This window comes from Paramormyrops kingsleyae, chromosome 4, assembly GCF_048594095.1.
Source record: "Paramormyrops kingsleyae isolate MSU_618 chromosome 4, PKINGS_0.4, whole genome shotgun sequence".
Taxonomy (NCBI): Eukaryota; Metazoa; Chordata; class Actinopteri; order Osteoglossiformes; family Mormyridae; genus Paramormyrops; species Paramormyrops kingsleyae.
In genome coordinates, this window is record NC_132800.1 from 30,837,492 (window position 1) to 30,853,187 (window position 15,696).

The following is a 15,696-nucleotide window of genomic DNA, read 5'->3' on the forward strand; positions in this document are numbered from 1 at the left end:
CCAGCTTGACGGTCAGCTGGCAGCCATTTTGGGAAGGTAAAATGGTGAGGGTGTGTCTATTTCGTTATGTAAATAAAAGAAAAAGGTCAAGACAAAGTGGTGTAAACCGGTTTTATTCAGTATTTTCAGATATTTAATATGAACAGTATCCCAGACTGGAACAAAAGTAAAGTCCTATAAAGGATCACTGTTAACGTATTAGAATTTAAGAAAAGGTTATTACTCTTACACTGGACTTTGTAATCACTGTGTTCCAACTCATAATCAGCCATATAATACAGGCATTCCTCATCCTCCTTTTTTTAGCCCAAACACTGCCTTATGATTGATTATTAACACCCTGAGCATATATCACAAAGGGCATAATCAGTTAGCAGTCAACCATGCAAAAATGAGCATAGATGTGCCATCAGTATTTAGGAACCATATCAGTGGTGCAATGACAGCCTCAAATCTTAAAAAAACGGCAAGATGCAGAATTCAGGACAGAATCCTGCAGCCACGCTCCAACAATTCCTTGAACTCTTCCCTCCTCCTTTGACCAGGGCCTCTCATAAGAGGAATTAATGCAAGCACAAGGAATCTCTTTCACCCTTAAAGGACTGAAAGGGGTAGATGAATTAGCATGAAGCAAGACTCTTCGTAATCCAGGAGTAAGCAGGACAGCCCTGGGTATTGATAGGAAACACAGAGGCACTCAAATGTGACAGCCACAGTGAAGGGTTAGTTTATAAATTCATACTGCAATTCAGCCGTCACTACCACTGAATCTGTGTCTGGGACTTGTTTTTCCACTTTTCAGTTACTGCAAAAACTACAGAGAATATTCAATAACAAATGTCTGTTTTACAAGGCATCAAACATACATAAATTGTCTGCAAGGATCTGTGCTTCTGTATAATAGCAGTCATACAGAGGCAAAACTGAAAGAATTTTGTACAGTAGATGAGTAATTCAGGCAGCCAGAAACTGCAACCCATCACTAAAGATGTTCCCGAGGGATTAGTGTTTCACCACAAAATCATTTGGGATATATTAGCTGAATTCACAGTCATTTCCTGTATTGAGAATACCAGCCAGACAATAGCTTGGCCACTGTAATCAAGTCAGAAATTATAAATATAAAAGGATGTACTAATATTACTGCTTGTTAATGGTCTCAAATCTAGCACATGAATGTAAAATTCAAGCTTAGATTCTAAGTAACTTGCTTTCAAATCCCTAAACTATCAAATCCCTGCTCAATGGGCAAACAGCTTGACTGATGTTCTTGTGTTGCCAGAAAACTCCAGTGACTCCAGTGACAAGATGTACTCATGGGCTCCAGAAATGAGCAACTGGCAGATTACTGGTCAGCAGACCTCGAAGGGTTAAGAGAGGTGCTTAGCAAATCCAACTGAAGACAAATTTCTAAGTGTAGTAGGAGGGAAGACCTAAGCAATTGGTATGAGTACATGTACCACTTGATTTTTTTTTTAATACACAGGAGTAGTTGCGGAAAGGTGAGGAACTTCCTGTCTTCTGGTTTTTCTTCAGACACCAGTCAGCCGTCACTGGTAGATGTCGCCTCTTTGCGTCTCCCAGTTCGTCAGATCATGTCACCAGCAGCCTTGGGCTTTACATGACAGAGCACTGTTCTTCTGTCCCCCCTCCTGGGGGAGCCGGAACATTCAGAGAGTCCGGGTCAAAGTTCATGCCAGGAGGCTTGAAGAGAAGGAGGACCAGCGTGAGGGACGTTATTCTGCCACATGGTCGGTACTCGGCGGTCATTCCCAATCACCACAGAAACTCACCACTTCCCCTGCCAGCTCTTTTGGAGGATGACCCAGATCCTGCAGCTGAGGAGGGAAAAACACAGCTCTGTGATTCTCAGACCAACGCTTATTCATCCATCTTGATGATAAAACTCTGAAGTCACACGGTTTCCTTAATCTCCATGCATGAGCTCCATACCTGCTGCATGAGCTCCAAGATCTCCTCAAAGCTGCTGTCCCCCTCGCCCCCGCCTTGGCCCCTTTCTCCTTGCTTCTCAAAGTGACTGCAAATCTGGCCCATGATCTTGTGCTGCTGCTCATAGCGCTGGTACTGGTCAGGGGGGAGGGACTGGCGATTGCTGCTCAGCCACTCAGGGTACTGCGGATGAATGACAAGCCTCTCGGTCAGTCGTGTTACAGACAGGGAACTGCTGCCAGGAAGATTCATATCAGCTGTACATCCAAGCAAAAACTTTCAGGAGTGTAATTCAGACACCTACACAACCTGGTTTTCTGGAGAAATATCAACACCCAGCTCCTCAATACTCAAATCCAGCAGATAAGGGACTGCATTAACATGAAAATTAAAATTCTGCTTGTCATTAGATTCCTCAAAAAAATTCTCTAATCATCTCAACACAGATAAACTGGGCTCCCAAATTAGCTGGAGCATGAATGTCGTGTGATGCACGAGTCCGTTTGCCGTTAGCACACCCATTCCATAATGTGCTTCTTGAAAGAATCAGTCTCTCCAGCTTACGTGGCGTCAGGAAAAAAAAAATAGCACTTTATTACAGATCTAGAAAATTTACACGGTCATCTTATGATTTCCCAGTGAACACTAAACTAACATGAACCATCGTATAGTAGTAGCAATGAATCTGAGTACATTACGCAATTTATTAACATTGTTTGAACATGACAAACACACTCGTGCACAAACCTTCTCTGTGATCTCTTTCAGGGATGGATACAGAACCTCCTTTGACAGCAGGTTCTGCATGATTGACTGCATAATGGGCAGAATGTTCCCGTCCTCCGCCCCCCCTTCCCCATTCTCATCCAGTCCCAGTCCCTGCAGGGTCTTTGCCAGTTCCTCACCGGCCAATCCTGCATTCTGAGGATCAGCAGAGACGACATCAGACAATAAGCAGAAAAGCGACACGGAGAAATGAAGGGAAATTTAGTATCATGTTATAAACAGAGGAATTTTAAGCCCACATAAAGATTCCCAATTTTCCTTTCATTCTTAAAGCAATATCTTAAGGTAATATATCATTTTCGACCTGCTGCATTTAAATACTGATGGATGCTCCATGCAATACAATAAGATGATACCACAGAAGAAGGCCAACTTACGTTCGCATACACCATTACATTTTTAACCTCGTCTTTCCTTCACATCAGGACTTGTAACTACCTGCAAGCTGTCTGTGTTTTTCGCCAGTCCTGTCAGTGTATCCTTCAAACAGGACGTGAACTCTTGCTGGGAAGCCAGATCTGTTCCTATGTAAGAAGAAAAGAGTAAACAGACGGACACATAAGTGAGCAGCACCTCCACCTGGAAGGTTTACTCGGGGAGCCGGGCTGCACCTCAGCGGTTCCTTCGCACTTATTGGTCCATCGACTTGACTTCCTGATTTGATGTGCAGTGAACACGGGCAGACACACACGGCGCGGAGAGACAAACGCACGCACCCACTTTGCCAGCAGCCTCGGACAGCTTGTGGAACTGCCCCAGCAGCTCGGGTTCCTCCTGGGCCAGCTCCGTCATGGCCCGCTCCCACTCCTCCCGCGCCTGGTTCGCCATCTCGCCGTCGAACAGCGACTCGAAGAACTGGCTGTCCTCTAGCAGCAGAGGGGGCTGGCACAGCAGAGCGCACGTCACGCGAGACGCACGGGCACAGAGAAGCATCCCGCACTCGCACACAATTCACATTGCTCTAAGGATCCACATAGTCTGAAATTATCTGCCAGTTTTGGATTACCACCAAAATACGCTGCATTCCATTTAAACTCCGAAGTCGGAAATTCCGAGTTCCTAGTTGGAAATTTCGATTGGAAAGCCCCTTGAAGTCGGAATTCTGATTCGGAAAGTCAGAGGAACCTCAGAATTAAAAATGGATGCACCCTTTATGAACAGAAGTGAAAACTGTAGTTATGTAGTGTTTATTAGCACTTGTGTCTTAAATGCGTTTCATTAAATCTGTTGTACGCCCAACCGCTGTCTGTGGACGTGTTGCTACACTGTTTGTAATGCACAAAATAATGCATAATGCATTGTTATCAATTAATATTGCTAACAAAGGCTAACAATGAACCTGGCTAGAACTGGGGCCTGTTTCAGAAAGCAGAATTTCTTGCTTAGCTAGATAACCTGTTGGATTTAAGGTAGTCTGGGCTAAACGCAAGTGAAAAAAGCCCCATAAAGACCACATAAACCTGGCTACCTTACATCAGACAAGTTGTCTGGCTAAGCAAGAAATCCTGCTGTTGGAAACAGGTCCCGGGTATTAACTCGAGTGCGATGCCATTCTCAGCTCCAACTTCCAACCACCGAGGTAAATGGAAAGCAGCAATATGCAAGACATCCTGACGTCAGTGAGTGCTTTTCTGTTAAGAGAGACCTAAACGCAGAAACTAAGCAGGTATTTGATGGAAAATATCCATCTACTTTCTAACCCCTTATCCTGGTCTTGGGGGACCTGCACTCTATCCCAGACAGCACAGGGCACACCGCCTGTTTTCTCTCCTATGTGGGGCTGTGGCGGTCCTCACTTGCTCCTGGTTCCCGCTGCCTGGATTGGAGGCGGCGGCAGCAGCAGCCCCAGCGTCGTGGGCTGCAGGAGCAGATTTCGTCTTCTCAAAGTCATCAAGGGCGCCTAATGCAAGATGCAGGAGGGATGTTTCAGCAGCTACTCTCAGAAATATCTTATGAAAAGCAACACAATAAATATAGATTATTACGGACGTTGCACCAGTTCAATACGAAGGTCCCTTACCAATACTACTTGAACTAATCTACCCATACGGTTGTGGAAGCAGGAACCGATGCACCGAAAAGATTCCCTAAAAGTTTTAAGGCATAAATTCTGCCAAAAGCGATGCCGATTACACAAAATATTGAATGCTCGCACTCTCTAAATTTCTTTCAAAACAAGAATTTTTGATCATAACTTAGTAAAAGAATCGACGTAAATCGAGTTCGGGGCTTAATTTCTAGCAGCGCCGATGCAGACACGTTATATTTTCGTAATATCCGTGGGTCTCATGGTCCAGTGTCACACGTGACACATCAAACCTTGAACATTAGATCTCGGCGAAGCAAACAACAAAAAGTACATTTGGCCATGTTCGCATAGCATGTCAAAACAGCAGCGTCAATAATATGACTTTTGTTCCCCATTTAAGCGCACTCACATAAACTCAAGTTCTTGCACTAGACTGGGGACACATCAAAGAAAATTTCAAACCTTACTGTCCAATAACTCGTCCAGTTCGGGATCTTGACTTTCTGGAGGTTCAGAAGATGCTGAGGCCATTTTGTCTTCCATCCTGATTGACAGCTGCGCAGTATATTAACGTAACCAAGCGCGACTTTCTCTTCTTTTTTTTTAGAAATTAAACAGGTCGCGCTGAAGCAGCAAGACTCAATATCGCCACCTGCCGCTTCGGAGTCCAATAACCAACTCAGGCAAACTACCTTCCAATCAAGACTGTAATTATAATACATGTTGAGGGACACACGCCCCACCCCCCAGTATTCAAATGAGCTCACAATGTCCCCCCAATATATATTATGATTTCGGCCTTGGTCCCACTCAGTGTTGGCTCCATGGCTACGGCCTTGCTCCCAATTATGTTGTTATAAGTTGCTCAGTTTATACGTACTTGAAATTTTGCATAATTCACTCTCTTAAATGTATGACATACCTCAAATGTTTTTAAGTTAATGCGAATAATTTCAAGGCAGCTAAGCTGTAGAACTGAATATTTGTTGATAAATGTTGTTGATATTATTGTCATGGAAGCGAGGCATTTTCCCGTTTAGTCATTTGATAACAGTGACGCAGGCAGTTTTTCATCAGAATACACAAGGGGAAAACTTCACCCTTTTTATGACTATTCCATATAACATAACCTCAAATTAGCTCTAAGTGACAGTGGAACTAACTTCTGCATTAAATGGCAACATGTGATTTTTTGGAGCAGACTGAACATTTAGGCCTACCACAAGGATATTGGGTCAGAACTCTGTTCCAAGCATGAGTTGCATCCAGACAGGGAGTTCTCCATGGCGCACAGGTAGAACTTCGCCAGGCAATTGCGTGCCCATGGAAAATGTTCCATGCAAAAATAATAGTGCATCAATGTGAAACAGAAACTGAGAATTAAAAACATATAAATAATCTGGAAGGCAGAATTTACCAGGCTAGTATTGGCTGGTTTACAATTTATCAGTGTAAATATTTTACGGATAACTGCACAAATTTCGATAAATGTTTAATAAAGGCATTTTGCTGGTTAATGAAAGATAAGACCGTTATCTCAAAACACTGAGTGCAGTCACTGGTGGTTACCTTAACAGCACAGTAAGGGAAGCGTCTGTTTAAAATACGAAAGTAAAAGAAAAAAAATATCAATTTCAAAATTAATTCATTGTGCCCTTGAGACTGATATTTCATAGCAGTAAGAAGAGGAAATTGTGAGGAATGAAGAATGTGGAAGCTGAAGATCGCCGACAGAGTTGAGCACCTAATTTGGCATGGGCGGGGTGCGCGGAGACTTTGCCTTCTCGTCCCTTTTTTAAAGCTGAACCTAGACAGAAGCGCAGGCAGCCGCCGAATCGCTCCACAGCCCTCGGCCGGGATCCGGAGAAGACTTTAAAGGCCATCTTGGGAGACGTGAGTTTTGTTACCTGTTAGATCTGTATTTCCCTAACTTTAACGGTATGAATAACTGAATAAGCTTACAGACTTCACTAGGTACTTTATTATAAGCACCAAGGACGGGAGGTGATGCCCTTTCTTGTCTAATTGTTATAATAATAGCCAGATCAAACATCTTGGACTCTTAAAATCATTAACGTGCTATGGATTTCGCTCGCCCAAGTCGGCGATTTAGTAAAGCTCACAAGTTTCCAGTTATAAGTACCATCTGAAAAGAATAGGCCTATGCTTTTTCAATTATCTTTATTAACGCAGCTATTCAGTATAACTATTCAGTACTGTGTCTGTATGCCGTGTTTCACACCCCGTCCCAGCGGCGGATCGGGGGCTGTGGCCGCCCTCAAACGCCTGGGCGAGGCTCGCTGTCGCCCGCACCGGTGCCGTCTTGCTCGCGTGATATAATCCATAATGCTGTTGTCCCTTTTCCCCTGTGAGCTGGGGATAAAAACTAAAACAAAAACAACTAAAAACAGAAAGTTACAAAGGTAAAGTCTACAAATTATCAGTTATACAAATCATTTTTTTAGGTTATTATTATTATTATTATTATTATTATTATTATTATTATTATTGCTGCAGTATTTAGTGTTAAATAAGTTAAATGACATTGTCTCAGATCTACATCGCATACGGATGTATGGGACGTGTTTCCAGCGGAGCCAAACCGTTACCTTCCTATCAAAACCTGCTTTCTCTCTGCGCGGAGTAATTGAGCTGGAATATGCATGTGGAACTTGAATTCAGCGCTGGGCACTCACTTCTTCTTTTCCCCTGTGCAGTCAGCTTAAAGGATGACTCAACGTTAAAAGTAATATTGGCGGGATACATTTTTGTATAAGTGTCAGGGATCCTGCATCCTGTACCGCTAGCAAGTCACCCGCGCTGTAGGATGCAGGATGCTGCAGACGGCTGAATCCTCCGACTGCTGCATGGTGTTTGACTGCCTTATTGACTTCCTGTTGTTGGTTGCTGTAGCTACCAGAGACACGACTGGCTCTGCGCTGTGAGTCAGGGAGCGATGACAGTGCGCACAATAGCTTTTTTTGCCCCCCCCTCCGAGGTCCCCGGCAAAGGTTCACATAAAGTGCATAGCCGTCCATTTAGTATAAAGGTTTTTTTAGCTGCTGTGTTCCGATCTGGACAGTATGTGCTCTTAGATCCAGGAAGCCCTACACTGAGGAAAAATTTCGCTTAGGGGAAGGAAACATTAGGACGACTGGGATAGTCTTCGCTAAGTGGGGTTATAGAACTTTCCAGGTGTTTTAGTGTGAAGCCACTTGTTAGCCACTTCTGTCTAGAAGGATGGCTGTGTGTTGGGTCACGCCCCACATTAGACTGCATTTCTTCGCTGTAAATGTCAAGGTTGTCTTCTGGGGGTTAGGGTGGGTTTGCGCGGCGCTGAGCGACAGAACGGCCAACTGTCGCTTCGCGCGCACCGTGGCTGTGGCCGCGGCTGGGTGTGGCTTCCGGAGCTCCAGCACCATGTGACAGTGCTGTCTGTTACGATAGGACAGGTCTCAGAAGGCTCTTAAGAAATCTGATCCGACTTTTCAAATCATTGTTTTTATTAAGCTTTTAATTCACTGAAGACTTGTCAAATACTGTCATGGAGTAAAGTACCTTCTGTGCTCATACCCTCTGCTCGCCACACACACACTTACTGCCTCATCCACTCCTCCTCATTCACTCGTCCTCATCCACTCATCCTCATTTTCCCTCTCTGTTTCCTTATTCAGCTCTCTCTCTTAAGCCATGCATCCTTAGACTGACAGGATCCATCCCGGGTCCCAAGCTAGACAAATGATAGCTTTTCCCTAATCTCGTTTGCGCTAAAATTTCATTACAAGTTGAGTATCACAGTACAACATGTGATCTCATTACACACAAATACAGGCAGTGAATAGCCCTGGCCTGATCCAGATGCTACGGAAAGCGCCAGAACTCCTCTAGCTGTGCGAATGGGCACGTCTCTGTGTCCCTCTTGTTTGGGATGGAGTGGCCAGCATACCTAAGGTGCCATCTAAGGGCTGTTGTAACATCCTGCATTGTGTCAGCCCCCTCCACCATAAATCTCTCCAGAAGGAAATTCCAGTCTAACTTTTTTTCCTGCAAAGCGGCTTGCTCACAACTTGCTACATGTAAATCCGGTTCCTTCCGGTTGAGTAACGTAGGTACGTAGGTGTGATATGCTCAGCTTGTGCCTAACGGGCCGCCGCAGCAATAATTTCAAACCTGGTCAGGCCAAAACACGTCGAGCTGGTCTTTACTTGGTTAGCAGTCTGTATGAAAGGGAATTCCTTTGCAGTGTTAGGAAAAGCAAAGCACAGAGCTCAGCATGCGGGAGAAGTCGTCTAAAGATTCCATTTGGCGACCGGCCATGTTTGTTGGTGATTTATGTATGAAAAGTGGGCGTGTCCAACAGCTAAAATAGCAGATTAACACGTGTTTCCTACACATTATTGGAGGTGATTCTGTCTGCCATTGAATGAAGCTCATGGCCGAACGTGAGACAGCGCAGCGTTTATGGCCGTCTTGCTGTATTTGGACTTTCTACAAATCAGGCATTCCTACTGTCCTGACATGAGACGGCTGTAAAAAAAAAGGGCCGCAAGATGTTGGGGGCTTGGGGGGGCGGGGGGGGGGGGGGGTGGGGCGGCGGCGTGGGGGAGGGATGGGGGGACGTATGAGGAACTTTGGCACCTTTGACTAGGATTTCATTTCACATCTGGAACACTTCAGCGGCAGGGGAAAATGTGACAGGACAGTGAGGGAAGGGGAAAAAGAGAGAGAGTGAGAGGGAGGGAGAGAAAGAGGGAGGGAGGGAGAGGGAGTAGACAGTCTGAGGTGGAGGGACTGGGATTCCAGCAAAAGGAAAATGCATGTAAGAGGCAGCGGCAAGGGATTTCGGCCCAGTTAAAGCACAAACTGCAGCTCCACTGGACTGCGAGGGATTTCGGCCCAGTTAAAGCACGAACTGCAGCTCCACTGGACTGCGAGGGATTTCGGCCCAGTTAAAGCACAAACTGCAGCTCCACTGGACTACTCCCCTCGTTACATTTAGTTCTTTTTCCAAATCTAAGTACTGGACACGGGTTCTTGCTGCCCTGGCTCCATCCCCCTCCCCGCATGCGTGATTGATGATAGTGGGTGTAATCGGGGGAGTCTTGTGTCCGCACTCACGTCAGCTGGGAAGCCCGTCTCTGCACGGGGTGGGGGGGGGGGGGGGGCATGACTCACCCCTCAGCTATTCCTCGCCGTTGCTGTTTAGAGTACGAGTCTCTCCGAGAGTATGGGAGAGGTCAGCCCTCCTCTTTAAGTTCATCCCTGGAACCCCCCCTCCAACACACACACACACACACACACACATTTTGGTAATTCATATACATTTGTTACATGAAGAGAAAACAGGAGGGTGGAATATGGTAACTGGGATACTGAGGTAATGAGTACGTGCAGATTTTTGGTAATAAACCCATAAGCTGCTAATGGGATTAGGAGCCGCCAGTGACACCAGGGCCACGCTGCCCCCTGCTGGCGGCCCCCGGCGGGAGAATTTCCCATGTTGGTCATATTTGGAAAATGACTAAATAATGGGGGGTTGATTTTTTTTTCCTCATTGGAAGGATGTGCAGGTGCAGCTGCTTCTGTCCAATTTATTAGGGTGGCCGGCGGGTGGGGGGGGGTGTGCTTCAGGAAGTCTGCTTTTCATTAGGAAGTCCAGCAAGGGCAGAGCCGGGGTGTATGGGTAGGGCTGCAGGAAACACCCCGCGCCCCCCCCCCCCCCCCAGTGCAGATCACGTGATCCCAGTCCCGTTACGATACGTCTCCATGTTTTTTCCCCCCAGTTCAGTCGGGCTCTGCGCGGATTTCAGAGCAGTTATTTGGGCGGGATTTTTGCACATCGTGCCAAAACTCCAAAGATAGGAAAGAAAAAATCCTTACATTGCATAACTGAACTATTATTTTGTATGGTTCCCCCCCCATCATGTCACAACCGCTGCCTTTTACTCACACATAGTTATGCTCTGAGTGAAACCGCGCGCTGACTGCGGAGCCCCCAGAGCCCCCGCGCTCCGCCACGCCTGTGTGCCCCGTGGCCAGATGGCCGCCCCATTTAACAAACATTCGTTAAGCCCTCATTAAGGGTCCAGTGGGCAGTGGGCCAGCAGTTTGGCCGCACACTGGGAAAGGAGGAATAGATGGCGCTCCCAGCCCCCCCCCCCCCCCCCCGTTATAGGGTGGTACAGCCTTCCAGCATGGTAGGGGACTGGAGTAGAGGTAGTACCATTTCCCAATCGGGGGGATAAATCAGAAGGAAAACTCCATTGTAACTCGATTAGTGATAAGTGAAGTGGCCGTATAGCTAGAACCTGATTAAATAAAGAATACGCCATTACTGACTCCCCCTTTGCCCAGTTTCCTGTGCCCAGTTTCATTCTCATACATTATGCTTTAAGCTTTTAAGATAATATGTTATGTTGATTAGCATTAAACCAGGCAGGATTAAATGATGCTGAATATATGAATAATAATTGCTGCATTGTTTTGTCTTTCTTTCAGCTCGTGTTGAGTTCAGATTCGCTGAAGACTTAAAGGTAAAGCAGATGTTGTAGCAATCTATGCTGGCGTGAATTTTCATTCGTGCTATTTTTACATTCTTATAGTCTTGTTATATCACACTTCTAATTGTGAAACCTGTATCTGAGGCCTGATTTCCTGCTTGCGGCTTGGGGGGTTTTGCGTAGCTGGAAATGCCTTTATCTTGGCACTTATTTTACGTGGTTTCCTCACTGCTGCCCCCAAGTGGCACGACAGCAGAACTGACATGAAATTATTGCCTGTCTATCGGGCCGCAGTTCTCACAGTGGGATGTTGATGGGTGCAGTGGTGGCACAGTGTGTACTGCTATTCTGCCACACTTCCTGGGTTGGGAGTTGTATGTGTATGTGTGTGTGTGTGTGTGTGTGTGTGTGTGTGTACCCTGCAATCCCAGCCTTGTGCCCTGACAAGAACAAACCATTTAAAAATGGATGGTGGTATTAATACTCTAATAATTATAATTTGCGCTATGAATTTTTGAACACTAGTTGTATTTCCTCTGTTAATCTGTAACTGTGAGCTTTTTCAAGACTGAATCCACCTCATTCTAGCGCTTCACTGGGTAAAGAATCCTCACGTGACATTCGGCGAACCGATACTGCAAGCCAGCGCTGGAGCAGAAATACTGAACCGGTGCCTCTGGAAACTCCTCAAGAACGTCAGCAAAGTCTGGATCCTCCTGAACAGCAGATCTAACCCTCTGTGGCCGTCGCCTGTATCTCCTCTGTACCCCGGTCAGTCATCGAAGTCTGGCTTGTTTCTTCAGTCCCGCCGTATCCTAGAGACCCTGTTGCCTATAGTTACCTGTTGTTTTTACCGTAGCCTGCAGCCTTAGACTCCCTCGCAACATGCCGCTGGTCGTGGTCCGCTCGTCCCCGCTGCTGTGGGTGCGCCTGGCCGCCCTGATCTTCTCCTGCGTGGCCTTCAGCGTGGCCGTTCACGGGGCGGGGCTGCACTCCAGGACGGCCGACTGGTGCATCTTCTGCTGGAGCTTCAGCTTCGCCGGCACGCTGCTGGTGCTGCTGGTGGAGCTGTTCGGCCTGCAGACCCGCGCGCCCGTCTCCTGGAAGAACTTCCCCATCACGTTCGCGTGCTACGCCTCGCTGCTGTGCCTCTCCGCCTCCGTCATCTTCCCCCTGTACTTCCTGAAGGGCTACCCCCGGGGCCGGAGGGAGTACGACTTCCGCGTGGTCTCCACCGTCTTCTCCTGCCTGGCCACCGTGGCCTACGTGAGCGAGGTCAGCATCAGCAAGGCGCGGCCCGGCGAGGTGTCCGGCTACATGGCCACCGCTCCCGGGCTGCTCAAGGTGTGCGAGACCTTTGTGGCCTGCATCATCTTCGTCTTCATCAGCGAGCCGATCTCCTACGATCAGCACCCGGCCCTGCAGTGGTGCCTGGCCGTCTACTGCATCTGCTTCATCCTGTCGGCCGCCATCATCGTGCTGTGCGTGGGCGAGTGCACCGGCTGCCTGCCGTTCCCCTTCGCCCGCTTCCTGTCTGCCTACGCCCTGCTCGCCGTGCTCATGTACCTGTCCGCCACCATCATCTGGCCCATCTTCAAGTTCGACAAGAACCACGGGGGCACCACGTACCGCCCGGCCCAGTGCGGCTCCCAGCCAGGGTTCTGTGCCTTCGACAAGCTGGTGGCCGTGGCTGTGCTCACCGCCCTCAACTTCATCCTCTACCTGGCCGACCTGATCTACTCCGCCCGCCTGGTCTTTGTCACCGTGTAGGCGCAGGCGGGGGGGGATGTGCAGAGTTGTGCGAAGAAGAGTATAAGCTGTTTTAATATGCTGGCTTTAGCTTTAAACTTCCCAGGTTCCGCAAAATATTTGCCTTTTGCCTTACGACATCGCAGCATACTGTATACATCACCTTAGATATTTAAGCATTTTTTAATTGATTATACTTTGGTTATTTGTTGTTACTGTTAGCAAAATGTCACTGTGTCCCTGGGAGAAATCCATGACCAGTATGACGTTGTTGTTATTGCTGTTTTATCACAGAACTTTTTTTATATTGTTTTTTTTAACAACCGTGGCCCATAATATGTTAAATCCTGAGTTCTTAAGAGTTGTGATACATTTTATATAAAGAAAATCACTCAGAAAAGGCCGTAGACTTCTGTGATAGTTTTAAAGTGTTCAAGTTTACAGTAAATACATGTATTCACATGAACTTGAATAATGCATTTATGAGGTGCGATCGCTAATTCTTAGTATTTCTTACATAACCCGTTTTTAAGCGTATGAGAGTGAAGTTATGAATTTAAATCACGTTCTTGAACACCTGTCCATCTTGATGCGTGTGTTTGTCTTGATCACTGCCACCCAAAGATCACAGCCCAGTACCCCGGGGTGCTGTTGAGTCCTTAGATTATACAGTTATATACGGGGTGAAATATATATGTTAACACCAGTACTGCCGGATCTTCCTTTGTATGAGATATGGTCCTTGTCATCTTTAGCGTTTCCCATTCAAGGTTTAACTATGCATGGTAAACGAGGCGGATCTGTCGTGTTATTTTTATTACTGTAACTGTTTGTGTGTTTTCCCAGAAGTATGAACACCATTGAAGTTACTCACCAGCTTGTTAATTTTTCAGCGGTTAAAAACTTTAGAGAAATGGTTTTATTCCCCGATATAATCGGGAAAGTGTATCGTGACCCAGGAACAAAAAGATACCCATTTGTGATTTTACTGTGCTTTTTATTCGTCAGGAAAAAGGTACCAGCCGTTAACTGTTAAGATGAATGTGCTGACATTGTATTTTTGTTTTTCTTTAAATGGGTTATAAGTGGCAGCTACCAGCGCAAATGACTTTTCATCAATTTCAAGGACCCTTATAAACGTGTCCCAATGAAGGATTTGTCGGCATTGGAAAACCATGGACAGAGTGCTATAAAATGTACCGATGTTGCAAAACAAGGTGCCTAATGATTTTTTGAAGGCGATTTAAACAAAGAAACGTCGCCTCAGTTCGCTTCTGTCGGTGTTTACGGCTGTACCAATAACCTGAGCATTCTGTGTACTTTACACCAGTGTTAGTGTTGCAAGTCAGTGTTAAATAAAGGCCACACCAGGAGAAATATTTCCTGACTCACAATGTGTTCATTTCAATGTTTAGATGTATTACGTTAAATGCATTGTTATATTGTCCTAACTTGAACGTATTTTATGACCTTAATCAATTCGGGGATAAAATGAGTAACGGTACAGAAAGTGAGGGTGGAGAGTGTAATTTTTAGGGGAAAATATTCTAGAAAATGTTTGTTCATATAGCAAAACAGGACATACGTTGCCGAATACTTTTTTAAACCTCGGCAACTCTGAAACAATTACCCACAGAGTGGCCGCACATTCCTCTCAAAAGAATGAACAAATGCAGATTTTCAAAAAATTAGACACCAATAAAATGTGTATATTGTTACTAAATAGGGTGATAAAATTTGGTATTTCAGTTAAACGTATGGCGTCCTTGCATTGATGCCAGATAATTGTCATTGAAATATCAGCAGATAAATCAGTACTCTTATGGCTAAGCTGCCAGTTCATGTCCCAAGGATGGGTCTTGTTGTAACATAATTAAGCAAGTTGTATAAATGTTTTTAAAACCCCCACATTTTTTTTGTTATTTGCAAAATTATCTGCTATTCAACTGAAAAGTGTGAAATCATTGTAGTCCAGGTGCAGCCGTGGTGCGTTTGTGCTTCCGTGCGCGGAAGCGGGATGCGGGAATGTCGGCATTTGTGAACAGAGGGAAGAATTCCCACACACAGCTAGCCAACCTCCCCGTGGCCCTGAGGAGCACATGACTGCCAGCCAAAGCTGACTCATTCATTTCGGAAGCAAGAAGCTGAACGCTAGACGCCAGCATGGTTAAGCAACAATCGATGGAGACACACAGATGTCACGTACAGAAGGTCGAGAATCAAACCATTATGTCATTATGAGTCTTCTAGATATTTCAGACTACTTGTTTGTTCATCATTCACAGTGTTGGGAAACCCTCGACTTTGTCAGCAGGTATTTGTAAAGGTAACTTTTGCTTTGCTTTCCTGTTAAAATCACAATCACTTAAAAGAGTCATATGATATGAGTATCATGAGATTGATGGTATTGGAAATCTATAGGACTGAATAACTTCAGGAGGACGGGAACAATGTAATGAAGAATAGTGAAAATGTTTCCCAGTCTGGACCTTAGCCAGTGCATGGTTCTGCTCCCTCCGAGCTCCCTACCAGACAGCCCACATTTTTGCTCCCTCCGAGCTCCCTGACTGTCAGGAGGAAGCAAAAACATGGACTGTCTGTGGGTCCCTGAGCACTGGACTGGGCAACACTGGTATAGAATAAAGTCTGACCTAAAAGAGCAGCAGAGGGTGATACAAGGGA

At 45.9% G+C, this 15,696-nt stretch overlaps 2 protein-coding genes across 3 annotated transcripts; one reads left to right on the forward strand and one right to left on the reverse strand.

The window, feature by feature from the left end:
• Positions 1-97: 97 nt before the first annotated feature.
• Positions 98-5,377, reverse strand: pex19 (peroxisomal biogenesis factor 19). The gene is made up of 8 exons (XM_023832629.2): positions 5,233-5,377; positions 4,533-4,636; positions 3,453-3,618; positions 3,175-3,260; positions 2,698-2,871; positions 1,954-2,133; positions 1,794-1,838; positions 98-1,704 (listed from the first exon to the last, which is right to left on the reverse strand). Exons 1-8 carry the CDS (start codon positions 5,306-5,308, stop codon positions 1,618-1,620), a joined length of 918 nt encoding a protein of 305 aa, XP_023688397.1. The 5' UTR covers positions 5,309-5,377; the 3' UTR covers positions 98-1,617.
• A 969-nt stretch (positions 5,378-6,346) lies between these two features.
• Positions 6,347-14,393, forward strand: myadmb (myeloid associated differentiation marker b). 2 transcript variants are annotated; one of them, XM_023832630.2, is made up of 4 exons: positions 6,350-6,658; positions 11,264-11,298; positions 11,854-12,036; positions 12,125-14,393. In XM_023832630.2, the coding sequence occupies exon 4, from the start codon at positions 12,151-12,153 to the stop codon at positions 13,033-13,035; it is 885 nt and encodes a 294-aa protein (XP_023688398.1). In that variant the 5' UTR covers positions 6,350-6,658; positions 11,264-11,298; positions 11,854-12,036; positions 12,125-12,150; the 3' UTR covers positions 13,036-14,393. The 2 variants fall into 2 exon arrangements, with proteins under 2 accessions (XP_072567229.1, XP_023688398.1); XM_072711128.1 differs by having other exon boundaries at positions 6,347-6,658; positions 11,854-14,393.
• The last annotated feature ends 1,303 nt before the right edge of the window (positions 14,394-15,696 follow it).